We start from the raw sequence: 12,578 nt of genomic DNA on the forward strand, positions 1-12,578 counted from the left end.
TTGAGGTCAATCTCGGGCGTTCAATGGGCACGAAGCATACACCTCCTGCAACGCTGTGTCAATTCGTGTGTTTGGTAAAGGTTTGCCGATAACCCTGCCTCGAGGGTAGGTGCCAAGTCAGTATGCTCAATTCAGCATAAGCATTCAATGCGACTCAATTCCAGTGGAACGTTTGCTCACGATAACACCTCCGTATACATGATATCTGGAATTAGAATTCCAAACGATGGGAATGGTGAGGTTCAACTACTTCCTTCGTCGACAGCCAGGTTCAAAATCACGTGACTGACCTTTTCCTTTCTTGCACTCCGCAAATTGTTCCTGAGCTGAAGCCAGCATACACGCGAGGTATCGCGAGGGTCTATCGCAGCAACTAAATTTGGTCATCTTGCTTTTGAACCTACATCCTAGTCCTGCGAGTAATGACCACAGCCAACAGACTCGGATTCCGACATTGAAAGCTGCTGGCTAAGCCATCAACCCAGTCTTAGTAGCATACCATTCATCTCAGCAACTGCTTGCCGACAATACTTCAACATGTCTACAACAAAATCCGCATCACCCTTACTGCGGACCTTACTACGACCATCAAGCGGCCCTACCTCACGCTACACTTGCGCACCCTGTCTACACCAACAGCACCAGCAGCAGCAGCGAACAATACACAAAACCAAAGACGCATCAATACCCAAACCGACTCCCTTCGTCCCCGACGTCAAGACCTTCCTCACCCTCATCGGCCGCGGCCTCAGCGCCCAAGCCTCAAAGATCTCCTCCTGGAACAAACTATTCACCCTCTCCTCCGAAGAGCTCAAAGAGCTCGGCGTCGAACCCGCCCGCACAAGAAGATACCTCCTGAGATGGAGACAAAAGTTTCGAAATGGCGAGTACGGAGTCGGCGGTGATTTCAAGTTCGTCAAAGACGGCGCGGCGCAGCTACGTGTTGTTGAGCTGCCGAGTAACACGACGCAGGGAAGCGAGGGTAGTCCGGAATATGTATCTGTGACACGGACGCCTGGAAAGACCAAGCTGGTGCTGAATGTGCCTGAGGATTTCGACCCGTTGAATATTCAGAAATTGTTACAGCCTGGTCAATCTACTGCGGATCTCAAGAAGCCGAAAGACTATAGTTTGAAGAGAGGACATATCATTGCGGGTCCGTATGCGACGCCTGTTGCGGGAGGTGGCTCGAGCACGGTTCGTGTGCAGGTAAAAGAGGGAATGTGGGAAGATCCTTTGGGCAAAAAGGTGTTTGGTGGTGAGAGAAGACGCGCCCAGACCTTGCACAAGCTGGGTGTTGCGGAGCACAGGAAGGCTATTGGTACGGCGAGATAAGGTGTGGTATGAGAGTGGACGGAAGCAGTGTATATCATGAAGTCTTGTTGTTGCTACTTGCAATGGTTGCGGCTGGTGGTATGAGTTGCTATCATCTGAAAGACTACACTTTACTGTTCGATTTACGGCTTCTGTGGTAGATGTGGTACAGAAGATATAGCAGATTAGTGTACAATCTAGCACACCCGCTGTCAGGATGGTAGAACTCTTCTGATGCTCTCGTGAGCACTACGGGCTATTCCAGATGTACGAAGCATGCGAGATATCATTGGTTGTGCTTGTACAGGACATCGACAGAAGCAGACCCGAATTGAGCTCGGAAAGCACGAACCGTACAGCACCACGAATATCAAGCTGTATCATAGTAGCTTGAACTGGTTGTCAGGAAATGACATGTTCTCATTCTCTAACAGTATATGTAGGAATATGCATGTTAACATTGAGCTGGCCGTCCAGCTCAGTATTTGACATACGTACTCACCTCGAAAGGAATGACTTCGGAGCTTGTCCAGAAATTTGTACTCGAAAAGGATCACGTCTGCTGCCATCTATCCTGCCAGAACGCTCAGTCTAGCCACCACTGCCCGAAGTAGACGCAAGACAAGAATTGAAAATGGCACGAAATACTGCAATTTGATGCAGGTTAGTGCCATCGTGGCTTAGAACAGCTTGTGTTCAAGCGTCATGTCGCTCTCTGGTTGCAACCCAACGCAAGCTCGGAAGAGGTTAGTCAGTGCATTTCGCTGCTTGCTGAGGCTGTTGACAACAGGCGTGCCTGGAGGTGTCAAGGGAGCCTTGAGCATATAACTGAGGATACTCAGTACACTGTGGAACCCTTTGTATTGCTCAGTACCAGCAAGACGCCACTGAATTCTGGTCATCATCTCGGCAACAAGGACAAGATCGATAATGAGTGGTGAGGCAAGTAGAGAATCTTCGCAGACGTTGAAGATGCTGATGGTTTGGTGACCACCCATGAAGATTTCGGCGTAGTACTCATCCAACGCACGCTTATCATCACCAACAGCAGGCATGTACTTGATGACCACACAGTGATCTGGATGTTCGCCGTCCTTGTAGAGGACATTATTCGCTGCAACCATGTCATCGACAACGTTCGACTTCGATATCTCCTTACTGCGGAACTGCTTTTGCGAGCTGAGGTTCTTGCCATCGTTGTTGCCAAGATGATTGTAGCTTGCAATTGAGGTCAATTTGATGCCGGCATTGATGAGGAAGTCGACCAGGGCAGATTTCATCTTGGTCTGGCCTGACTTGAAGTCGTCACCACCGATGAATGCGTTGTGACGTTCGGCAAGCTCAACAGCCCCTGGAACAAAGGTGTTCTGAGGGGAGCCGTTGATGAAAGGAGTGTTCTCCAGAGTGCATGCCACAGAGAATATGGTAGAAGGTGAGATTTCCTCATGACCAGACTTGATAGCATTGAGGAGATTGTCAGCCGTGTCATTGACGCCAGGAACCATGTCAGCGTATCGTTCAGTGTTAGCGGTCCAGAGGACAATAACTTTGTCAAGCAAGTTGTCAGACTTGAAGGTCCTGTTCGTCAAATTAGTTACAATTATCCACGATGCAAGAATGTCTTACCTGATGTCCTTCCGCAACTGCTCAACATGACCCCAGCAAGCCTTGCTACCAGGAAGTACGTTGTCAGCTCGGTCTTCCTGATTCGCAGCAATGAAATCGGGATAGTATATGCTTGGCAAAGGCTTCATGTATGACATCTCTTTCCGAACAAGCTGCTTCAGAGAAGGCTCCAGAACCTTGGCTCGATCCATAGCGTCAGCAACGTTCATACTGCTGATGTCCCAACCACCAATGACGAGGTCGTTGGGGTGGACCATCGGTAGTACACTTTGGAACGGCACATTGATCTCTTCACCAGTACTCTCGTCAGTACCAAGCTTGATAGTAGAACCCATCATAACTGATCCGTAATAGTTTGCAGCACGCTTGCCCTCCTTAGTTTCCCACACAAGGCCACGTCGGTTGGCGAGGATGCCAGCGGTAACCGTAGTACCATTGTTGCCGCCCCAACCGACCAACATCATGCCCACTCGGCCAACCTTTCTGTCAACCTGAAAGTCATATGTGGTCTCCTTTGGCTTGGCCACATATTTGCCCTCTGGGGACTTTGTGACCGAGGTAGTTCGATAGACATACTTGCTCTTGATATGAGCGTCAGTGTACGTGACATCGGGAGAATTGACAGTGAAGAGGTCGACAGATCTCGTTGGTCCACTCGACCCATTCAGGCTATAGCCATCCATGCCACCGGCATCTGCTTCTGCATGAGGAGCCATGTTGAATTGCTTGAGTAGAAGATTGTTTTGATGCTTGTGTCAAAGATCGACTTATAGAGTGATTGGCGCGTCCGACGACCCTGCACGAGCAGCAGAACGTCGGCTACCGTTGAACGGGTTGTGGACCCTATTGAGGAAAACATGTTAACAACGCTGACTCCGATATCGACCAATTTATAATGCATCGAGCCTTGAAGTACAATTCATGATTGTAAGGTTGCCTGCATGGTTGAGGACTTGGTGTTTACTTACGAAGAGAGAAGATTGGCGAACGTTTTGGCGGTGTTGGTGGATCACCAAAGTGTGATCCTGTCTGAGGAGGAAGTTCTGTGCAGAGATAAAATCTAGCTGTTTGCGAAATCTGGAAGTAACGAGGGACGACATATTTTGTGAGGACAGGACAGAGATTTTGTATTGGCGGAAGGTGGGGGCCAGGTCACACCGTACCCACGCTCACACTTTCCGAACAGCGTCGGCCAGCTCATTAGTCAATATCTTGGATTCCTGTCTCTTCCGAACGAACATCTTCACGTGCGAATCAAGCGAATCTTGACCGCAATTCTGCAATGCAACGAGATGCTTCTCGTGGCCTAGCTTTGAAGGCAATGAAGGACAACATTAGGTTGGAGAGCAGGCGATAACACGATGGGATATAAGTGCCCGTACCTGCACATATGCACCGTTATCGCGGCTTGATGTGTGGTCACACTCTGCATTCAACCGTGTCCAATTGCTCAGGTCATTGAACATGGACCTTCAGTTGAGAGGGATTGATATCGAAGTATGAGTGTGTGGAAGCGGTAGTATGCATCGTCGACCAGCCTCGCAATAAGACGATGCTGGTACCTGCAGCATGAGTTTTTAAGGTCCACCGAGTCGCAGTGGTCGAGCTTGCGCCAAGTTCGAGGACGTGACTAGGGAGGCACGTGTGACCAGCACAGCAGAAGCAGTTGCGCTGTCAGATCGCACAATTTCTCAGCATCAATCACGTACATTTTATATCCAGCAATTACATGCTGGCAGTCATACCTGGTCCAGGTGTTGTTGGCAGGATTCGATAACGCCAAATTGGCAATTGGCAATTGGCAACAAGTAATCTTGTCCTTGACTTGACTAGAGCTTACCAACTTAGTTGACTATACATTAATCCTTAATATCGTATATATGTCCAAGAAGTTTCTTACTTCATCACGGCATCTATCCTCATTGCCTCTGACCCTTACAGGATGCAATATGCATGACCCCGTCATGCAAAGTTCGCAAAATGCTTCCGCCCCTGCCCCAGTATGGGTATACCAAATGAGCTCGCTAAAATCACAACTGAAGAGATTGTACCAAAGTCCAGCTATTAGTCGTGGTCTACTGACAATTAGGGACTCAAGTAGTTGTCATAAGCTTCGTCAATCTCCTCTCGGGAAACCGGCCACTGGCTAGGCCCTGCCCAGGCTCAGCACTGCTGATATATTCGCGATTGAGTGGACTCGGTCGAGAGGGTGCTGTACCATATGGTGATCGAGGCCCGCTGATTACACGAAAAGCATCTCTCTCGCAATATACCTGTCCGCCATGTTCGAAGTAGTCGTCGTCAAGCTGGATCTTACAGGTAGCACATTTCAGACATTGTGGGTGAAACTTCTTCGCGCCACTTCCAGAAACGGTCGACGTTTCTAAATAATGGCCCTCAATGCCTAATCCGCAACCTTCACACAAAGTGTCATTAAGTTCGTGATAATGATGAGCACAATATGGATGGTCGTTGAGCACATAGAAATCTGCTGTCGCGAATGCCTCTTTACAGGTCATACAAACGAAACACTCCTTGTGGTATCTTCCTGTCAACCTTCCGTCTCTGCTCGAGACCGACTTCTGTCCAGTCAGAATGTCCTTGGAACATCCTCGACACGTTCCTCGTCTACTACCCGCCGTCGATGGCCTCCGCGTTCGGGATGCAAACGGAAAGTCAAGACTGTCCGCTTCTGAGCTAGGTGTAGGTGGTACGGAAGGCGTGTGCTCAGGTGAGATGAGAAACTCAAATTTTAGTGCGTCGTAGTTTGAAGCAGGTGATGTTAATGGTGGTTGCTGTGCCGTAGATTCAAGATTTGGCTCCGACAGTGGCAAGAAAACATCTTGGATGGTTGGCTGTGGCTCACCAAATGGATACGAGTCAACGTCTTTCTCTTCTTTTTCCCGCGGTAGCGATATTTCAACGACTGGTCTCAGTCTGTTGGATTGGAGATAAGGGTCGGTGGGCGAATCTGGTGTGGAGCCGGGATGCTTCGTACGTCCTGCGGTCAGCATAAAAGCATCTTCACTCGTACTCGTCGTTCTGGCCGTCGAGATACTTGATTTATGTGAATGGCCCTCGAAGTTACGGAAAGACCTCGAGCTGGTGCTGCTGTGCGAAAATCCAATAGATCCATACGACGAAGCTGAATCAAGTGATGCACGCCTCATATCTTCGGGATCCTCTTTGATAACAACTAGTTGAGGTGCACCAGTCATCGCTGCTAACCTCCTCTCCAGATCTTGTTCCATCTGTAATGTATCGCGCTGCGCTGCTTGTGAGGTCTCAGGTTGAGGCTCGTTTTCCATTACATCTTCCGGCACATCCCGCGGCGTTTCTGACACATCGTCACTCACTACTGCAATTTGCGCCTCCAGAGGTAGCGGATGACTCTCGGTCGCAGGTCTGATGTGCACTGAAGCGTGCGGTGCTTCTTGAACGTCATGTATAAGTGGACTTGACACCATCTCTGTGTTCATAGAGCCGTTCGATGGCGTGAGAGACTCGTGAGATGGTGTTAGTGAGTTGTGAGAAGTATTCTCAATCCGCAATGTGTCTTGTGGGTCAGGTTCAGGAGATAAGGCGATGAAACGAGGGCCATCTGCTACAGGGGTCTTTGCCGTGCTTTTCTTACTGCTTGTTGAAGTACCTCGTTTTCGGCTGAAGAGGCTTGTTAATGTGCGCGCAATGGAGGCGGTGGGGGTTGGAGGAGATTGTTCGTGGCTGTCCACAGCAGTTTCGACAAGTAAGCGAGATGGCATATCAGAAATTGGTGGTGGACGTTTAGCTCTGTAAGACGGTGTCCGACAGTCTGTAAGTTCTTGTTGAGAAGGCAGGTAAGTGTTTGGTGCAGCTGGAGCATCAGCATCAGGCTCGACGTTCCGGGTTTCAACTTCTTGGAATTCTGGAAAAGGTGATCTGTCTGCTGCTACAGACGAGTCGGGAGGTGAATGCGCGGCAGGTGACAGCGAAGTACCAGTACGTAGCGATTCACCTGTTGACAGAACCGAGTTCGAAGCAGAGTGGGAACTTGTTGGTTGCAGTGGCGGCAGTGGTGGCACGGTATCTAAGCTTCCCTGTCGACTTCCAGATCGACTGCTTACTGATGGGCGTCGACTACTGCTAGCTGTTGAAGGTCTTGAAGACTCGGCTGTTCCTTGCCTCACTCGTGACCTCGAAGGACCTGCAGAGGTCGACCACATTTTTTGATGTTCGGACGATCTCGACCTAGACGATTCGCGTGCTTGCGTTCTTTCCCGCGCATTTCTTTGACTTTCCTTCTTCTTCGTCCTGTTCGTTGGGAATGGTGGGAAGGCACAATCCTGACTCAATAGCTCTGGAGAAGGTGGCCGTCTTACAGGAGCAGACGACTTGCGCATTTGCTTCAAGGACGGTAACAGCCTGTTGCCAGAGCTGGTGGGTGATATGGCTGCAGAATCCGAGCCACTGCTTGCTGGTGTCAACTCGCCATGCGATATGGATCTGCTGGGTGCGAGCGGGTCGATTCTCGGGACGAACGGCCGGGGTCGTCTGCTTTCAGAAGATGTGTTTGGCATAGCCGTCCCTGAGGACATCTGCATCGGCTCGGGTTCCATGGCTAAGGGCATCGCAAACACTATAGATTGTCGGGTCAGAAGAGACACCAATGGCGTGCAAGACATGAGAGGCTCACCTTGGTTACATACATGCGAGGCCATTAGGTGTAAGGGGACATCGATCTCGCATGTAGAGCACTTGATGTGCGGTACAAAACTTGGAGCTCGTAGAGGATGGTTCATCTCGCCTTAATGTACTGGTGGACTCTGATTTCTCAATCACTACCTTATTCGGGCTCCAGCGATGCAGGGTTTCCACCAGATTGTCATCCACGAGAACATACAGGTACTATGATCTTTCAGCCCAAGAAAGTCGATAACATTGCATAGAATTCGCAGGACAGTGAGTTTCAGGAATGATGCTGTGTAGCAAGGCCAAAGCCGTTCTACAAATGCTGATTTCGCATGATAATGCGCTTGTTCCTCGAAATCGAAATTCGACATTAGAGAGTCAAGCAATTTGCGAGGCGTTCATCACCATGATTTGTTTGGTTGTGATGGGGATGTGCTAAAGCCGTGGCTGTCAACCTAGACCACAAATGATATTGTGCCCCTTGCTTAGCGGCGATCACCATATCCACTCTCGAGCCGCCGCGAAGGCTACGCAATGGGACCAATGAGAACACAATGTCATCCGATTGAGCTCGTGCTTGATGCTGGGGTCAACCATAGTTGTCCCGGAATGCCCGCAACCATGAGTTACCATATAGCAACAAGACATGGTAGGTATTTAACGATCTCAATGCCTTCAGACCCGCTCAGGTCTGCTATCGAAACGATGGTGCTTGCACTCTGTAGCTGGACTCTTACATCTGGGAAGAAGAGAAGCGATTTGTATTCCTGGCTTCCAGATTCATAATGAAGAGCACAAAACTTTCTTCGGACAATATAGTCGGGCTTATGTATACGGATCCGTACCAGAAGCCGAAAAAGCAGTGGGGGAGTAACGGCAGCAGCAGTAGCAAACTGCTCCTGATCATTGGGCTCAAGGACTCAATATTGTAGACGCTTCGTGGGATGCGACTCAGTACGAGTACCAGTATCCTCGCTCGTGCGAGACTTTCAGATGATACTACCGAAGTGTACTGTCGACAGGCACATCCCAAACACACAGCGCTATGCCTGAACGATGTGTCCTTGAAGACGAAACCTCCATTAGGGATGTAGATGTCTTCACCAGTGAAGCACGACCGATCACTCGCTTGGTGTCCTGCACTACCCTTTTGCCAATCACACTTATCTACGAACATCAACGAGACCATCGTTAGACATCATGTCGTGCAATAAGGCGGAAGATGCTGCAATACGTACATGGTGGGAGGAAAGCACGAAGGAGGTGTTTAGCACCCTCTCACCTGGTGGTCAGCAAAGGTGGTTCCTCGGATATACGCATATCACACTAAAAGGGAGCAGTTTGCTTTTGCTGGCCACCAGATGCCTCTGTCAATATGAAGGCCATTGAGAATTGGCTTGGGCCGTAGAAGGGAACGAGTCCAGCGAGTAAACAGTTTGAAAAAATCTGATATCATCCGGGCAGAAGCTTCTCCGCTTCCTTCACCTCTCGCATGGCAATTTCGCCTACCTTGAGTTTGCTCCAATCTTTTTCGAAGTGTTCCTCGACGTCGGGATGGTGACCTCTTGGTGTGATGGCTTTGGGATTGACATCGTGATGACTCTTTGTATAGTTCTCTTTGATATGCTTGAAATCGACTGTCTCTGGTCCGAACGCAGTGATCCGATGCTTTGAACCATTGGCTAGTTTCACCTCGTTAAGGCCAAAATATAAGCCTGTCAGATAATTGTTGAGCACAGGATAATCATGCCTGATTGTGCCCAGGTTGCATTTGAAGTGCTGTACATAAACTGTGTCGAAGCGTATCAAGGTTGGAAAGAGACGGATGTCCACCTCAGTAAGTTCTTGACCTAGCGCAAATGGACCGCCGTGTAAGTGTACGATCTTCTCGAGCTTGTTCAGTGCTGCAAAGACAGGAATGACATTCTTGTCGTAGGTCTCTTGATCTGGAGCAAATCCGGCTTTGTATACTCCGGTATTGAGATTCTGCTGCATCCATTCGCAGATTTCATCGATTTTTGAGCGAAGATGTTCAGGATAGAAATGAAGACTTGCCTCTACGTGCTTACCCTCTTTCTCGAGGAGACTGTCAAAGGCAGTCTGTAAGTTTTTGAGTAGACCAACACTCTCGTTGTTCACCAAGGTACTAGTCTCGGTGTCCCATAAGACAGGTACTGAGTACCGGCCCTCATATGCTGGATCGGCTTTGAAGTATACCTCATGGAGATACTCGCTACCGAAGAGATGGTCTACCGTTGCGGCAGGATACTCCTTCTCGTCTTTGGGGAACCGCCAGCCAGGCCAGCCGTTTTCATCTCCCTTGGGATAAGGTCGAACTACAGAAATGGGAATGATGTCTTGCAGGCCTTTGAGTACTCTAACCAGGTTTACTCTATGGGCAAAAGGGCAGAATAGGCCTAAATAGAGATGGAAACGACGGGATGAGGGGCGGAAAGGTCCTGAGTCAGTGATTGTGCCATGCCATGAATCGTTGGTCCCAGCCAAATGTTCCGTCACTGTGGACTGGCGTGGACGTTGACTTGAACTTGTGTCTGTCATAGTGAGGTAGCGGCGACGAAGTCGTGCTGACGTTGGTAAATTTGCTGTCAATCTGCGGAATATCGATGGCATAAAATCCGTCTCGAGTCTCGATAATCACGTTCCTGGGGCGGTACTCGCAGTGTGAGGCGTGTTCCAGCGAGTCGTCCTTCCGCGGCTCGACCCCTGTCTGTCAGTCGACGTCATCAGCTACAAATTGAGTAGGAGGTTCCTGCGTGAGCTTTTACTGAATGCCAACACCACTGTACTGTATATACCGTGAAGCACCGATTACCACAGCATGACTCAAAGACGCATGTTACAGCCCCTATATCGGCAGCTGAAACATAGTCTGCGCCCATCACAGCAGTGCGCGTCTCGCCACATTCATTCTTCCTCAAGGAGCATTGCAATATCGACACGTCCGAAGAGCTCGTACACATCACGATTCTCATGGAAGCACATGCCTCAATATCGCAGCTTCTCTATCACATCAAGCATTTCTGCACAGCCTCCTACAGCCGATGCTGTGATGGAAAATCTAAATGATCTATATGCGACAGCGAAGGACGAATTCGAAATGTGTGCTGAAGAAACAGAGAAGAAGACCATATATGCCGCTGATGATCGTGAGGCAGCTAGGGAAGCTTTCGCGTTATTGAAAGAGGCATATGAAAAGGCTGTCAAAGAGTGCGATCCAGAAACAGCAAAAGAAGTCCAAACAAGGACAGGTCCGAGGATAAAAGAGCTGGAGAATGCTTTAGCTGCAGTCGAAGAAATGGCCATGGAAGACTGAGGAGCTCTCAAAATAGCGACTTAGCGAACTGGAAGATTCGTTGCAGCCTGTACGACGGCCGAACACCTATGCTGTGGAGTGTACAAATACCAGGAACGTTTGCGACAAAGTTTACAGGTGTCATCGAAGCTCTACACCATGACTACGTGGTGTAGAAGCATGAACGGTCTGAACCTCCAAATCGCACAAATGTCGTGCTGTCACGTATAAAGGAGAAGACTTCGACCTGCAAAGACCAGTAGCCTAACGATTTGATCAGGGAAGAAGTGCAAGAAGAATGAGTTTGGTATTGAACATTCAGAATAGCAGTATTTAGCTACCACCATTCGCCGTGCAGGACTCCATAGACATTGTTTATGATATTCCTGTCATGCCTGCGTACATATGTCGTGAAGACTTCTGGAGAGCGCAGCCACACCGCAGCTGACACCACCTAGTATCTCTTTCCTTCTCTCAGCACGTCACCAAACTCTTCCAGCGGGCTTCGAGTAAGCTTGTTCTCCTTCCACAGATTTGGTGTCAGGAAGCCGTATGTGTTACCTACAGCCACGAATGTAGCCTTCAGTGTGTTTTCTAGAGTCTTGGTCGATCCAGCAGAAGAAGTGTATGCATCCTGTACACCAGCAAGCTGCAGCAGGCGCTTGACAGCAGGAGATGCGACGAGACCAGTACCTCGAGGGGCAGGAATGAGTCTGACGGTGACTGAACCGCATTTACCTGACTCCTTTGTTGGGAGGGAGTGTGGCTCACCGAGGTTGGTGCCCCAGTAGCCTCTTCGGATCGGTAGGACGGAGAGTTTGGCGATGATGATGGCAGCTCGGATCGCGGTTGCAACCTCTTTAGAAGTCTTGATACCCAGACCGACGTGTCCCTCGCTATCGCCAATGACTACGATAGCCTTGAATCGTGTTCGCTGACCGGCTCGAGTCTGCTTTTGTACTGGCTTGATCTGACATGTTGTTAGTATTCTATATGGTTCCTGATGCTGCAAGACAGTATACCTTCATAACCTCATCCTTCAGTTTTGGCAGAAACCAATCTACGATCTGGTACTCCTTGATTGGCAGAGAGTGTAGGTAGATCTGTTCCATGGACTGAATCTTTCCGGCCTTGACGAGTCGACCGAGCTTGGTCACTGGCTGCCATTCCTTCTCACTGGACTCCTTACCACCTCTTCGGGCACCTCGTCGACCACCTCGACCACCTCGGCCGCGGTCACCTCGTCCTCGATCGCCAAAGCCTCCTCGGCCACCTCCTCTTGGTGCGTCAGCCATAATTTCGAATAAGTGTTGTGTATACTCGTCGGGTGTGTAGAGAGAGGAATACGTCGCGACTACAAGAAGCTGCTTCGCGGAAACGTGGTTCGCAGCGAATATCGAAACGCTAACGGATTGTGCCAAGAGTTGTCAATGTGCGGCGCAAGTGGTCCGTCACGACGTCTGTAGTATCACGTCTAGGGCTGTGCACAAGGCAAGCAGCTGCTGTGTTCAAGTTTGACCTAAAACAGAAAGCTATCCGTACACGTACAGGAGGAGAATTCCCATGCTTGTGACGTAGTTTGGAAGGTCGAAATCAGAACCTGAAATCGATAAGTACATGCGCTAAAGGGTAATGCTTGGGAGTGGTACAGAGATCT

General features: G+C 49.5%; 5 protein-coding genes across 5 annotated transcripts; 1 reads left to right on the top strand and 4 right to left on the bottom strand.

Annotated features, from left to right (window-relative positions):
- Positions 1–537: 537 nt before the first annotated feature.
- On the top strand, positions 538–1,335 carry FYV4 (telomere length regulation protein; the record flags this gene model as incomplete). The annotated part of the gene is made up of 1 exon (XM_064900712.1): positions 538–1,335. One exon carries the CDS (start codon positions 538–540, stop codon positions 1,333–1,335), a length of 798 nt encoding a protein of 265 aa, XP_064754024.1.
- Positions 1,336–1,994: 659 nt separating this feature from the next.
- INO1 (Myo-inositol-1-phosphate synthase) lies at positions 1,995–3,656 on the bottom strand (the record flags this gene model as incomplete). Its single annotated transcript, XM_064900713.1, has 2 exons — positions 1,995–2,892; positions 2,941–3,656. 2 exons carry the CDS (start codon positions 3,654–3,656, stop codon positions 1,995–1,997), a joined length of 1,614 nt encoding a protein of 537 aa, XP_064754025.1.
- A 1,377-nt stretch (positions 3,657–5,033) lies between these two features.
- LTR64_006383 (uncharacterized protein) lies at positions 5,034–7,535 on the bottom strand (the record flags this gene model as incomplete). The annotated part of the gene is made up of 1 exon (XM_064900714.1): positions 5,034–7,535. The coding sequence occupies one exon, from the start codon at positions 7,533–7,535 to the stop codon at positions 5,034–5,036; it is 2,502 nt and encodes an 833-aa protein (XP_064754026.1).
- Positions 7,536–9,060: 1,525 nt separating this feature from the next.
- Positions 9,061–10,167, bottom strand: LTR64_006384 (uncharacterized protein; the record flags this gene model as incomplete). Its single annotated transcript, XM_064900715.1, has 1 exon — positions 9,061–10,167. The coding sequence occupies one exon, from the start codon at positions 10,165–10,167 to the stop codon at positions 9,061–9,063; it is 1,107 nt and encodes a 368-aa protein (XP_064754027.1).
- Positions 10,168–11,375: 1,208 nt separating this feature from the next.
- RPS2 (40S ribosomal protein) lies at positions 11,376–12,216 on the bottom strand (the record flags this gene model as incomplete). The annotated part of the gene is made up of 2 exons (XM_064900716.1): positions 11,376–11,891; positions 11,944–12,216. The coding sequence occupies 2 exons, from the start codon at positions 12,214–12,216 to the stop codon at positions 11,376–11,378; spliced, it is 789 nt and encodes a 262-aa protein (XP_064754028.1).
- Positions 12,217–12,578: the final 362 nt, after the last annotated feature.

Source organism: Lithohypha guttulata, assembly GCF_036872675.1.
Source record: "Lithohypha guttulata strain CCFEE 5908 chromosome Unknown scaffold_4, whole genome shotgun sequence".
Taxonomy (NCBI): Eukaryota; Fungi; Ascomycota; class Eurotiomycetes; order Chaetothyriales; family Trichomeriaceae; genus Lithohypha; species Lithohypha guttulata.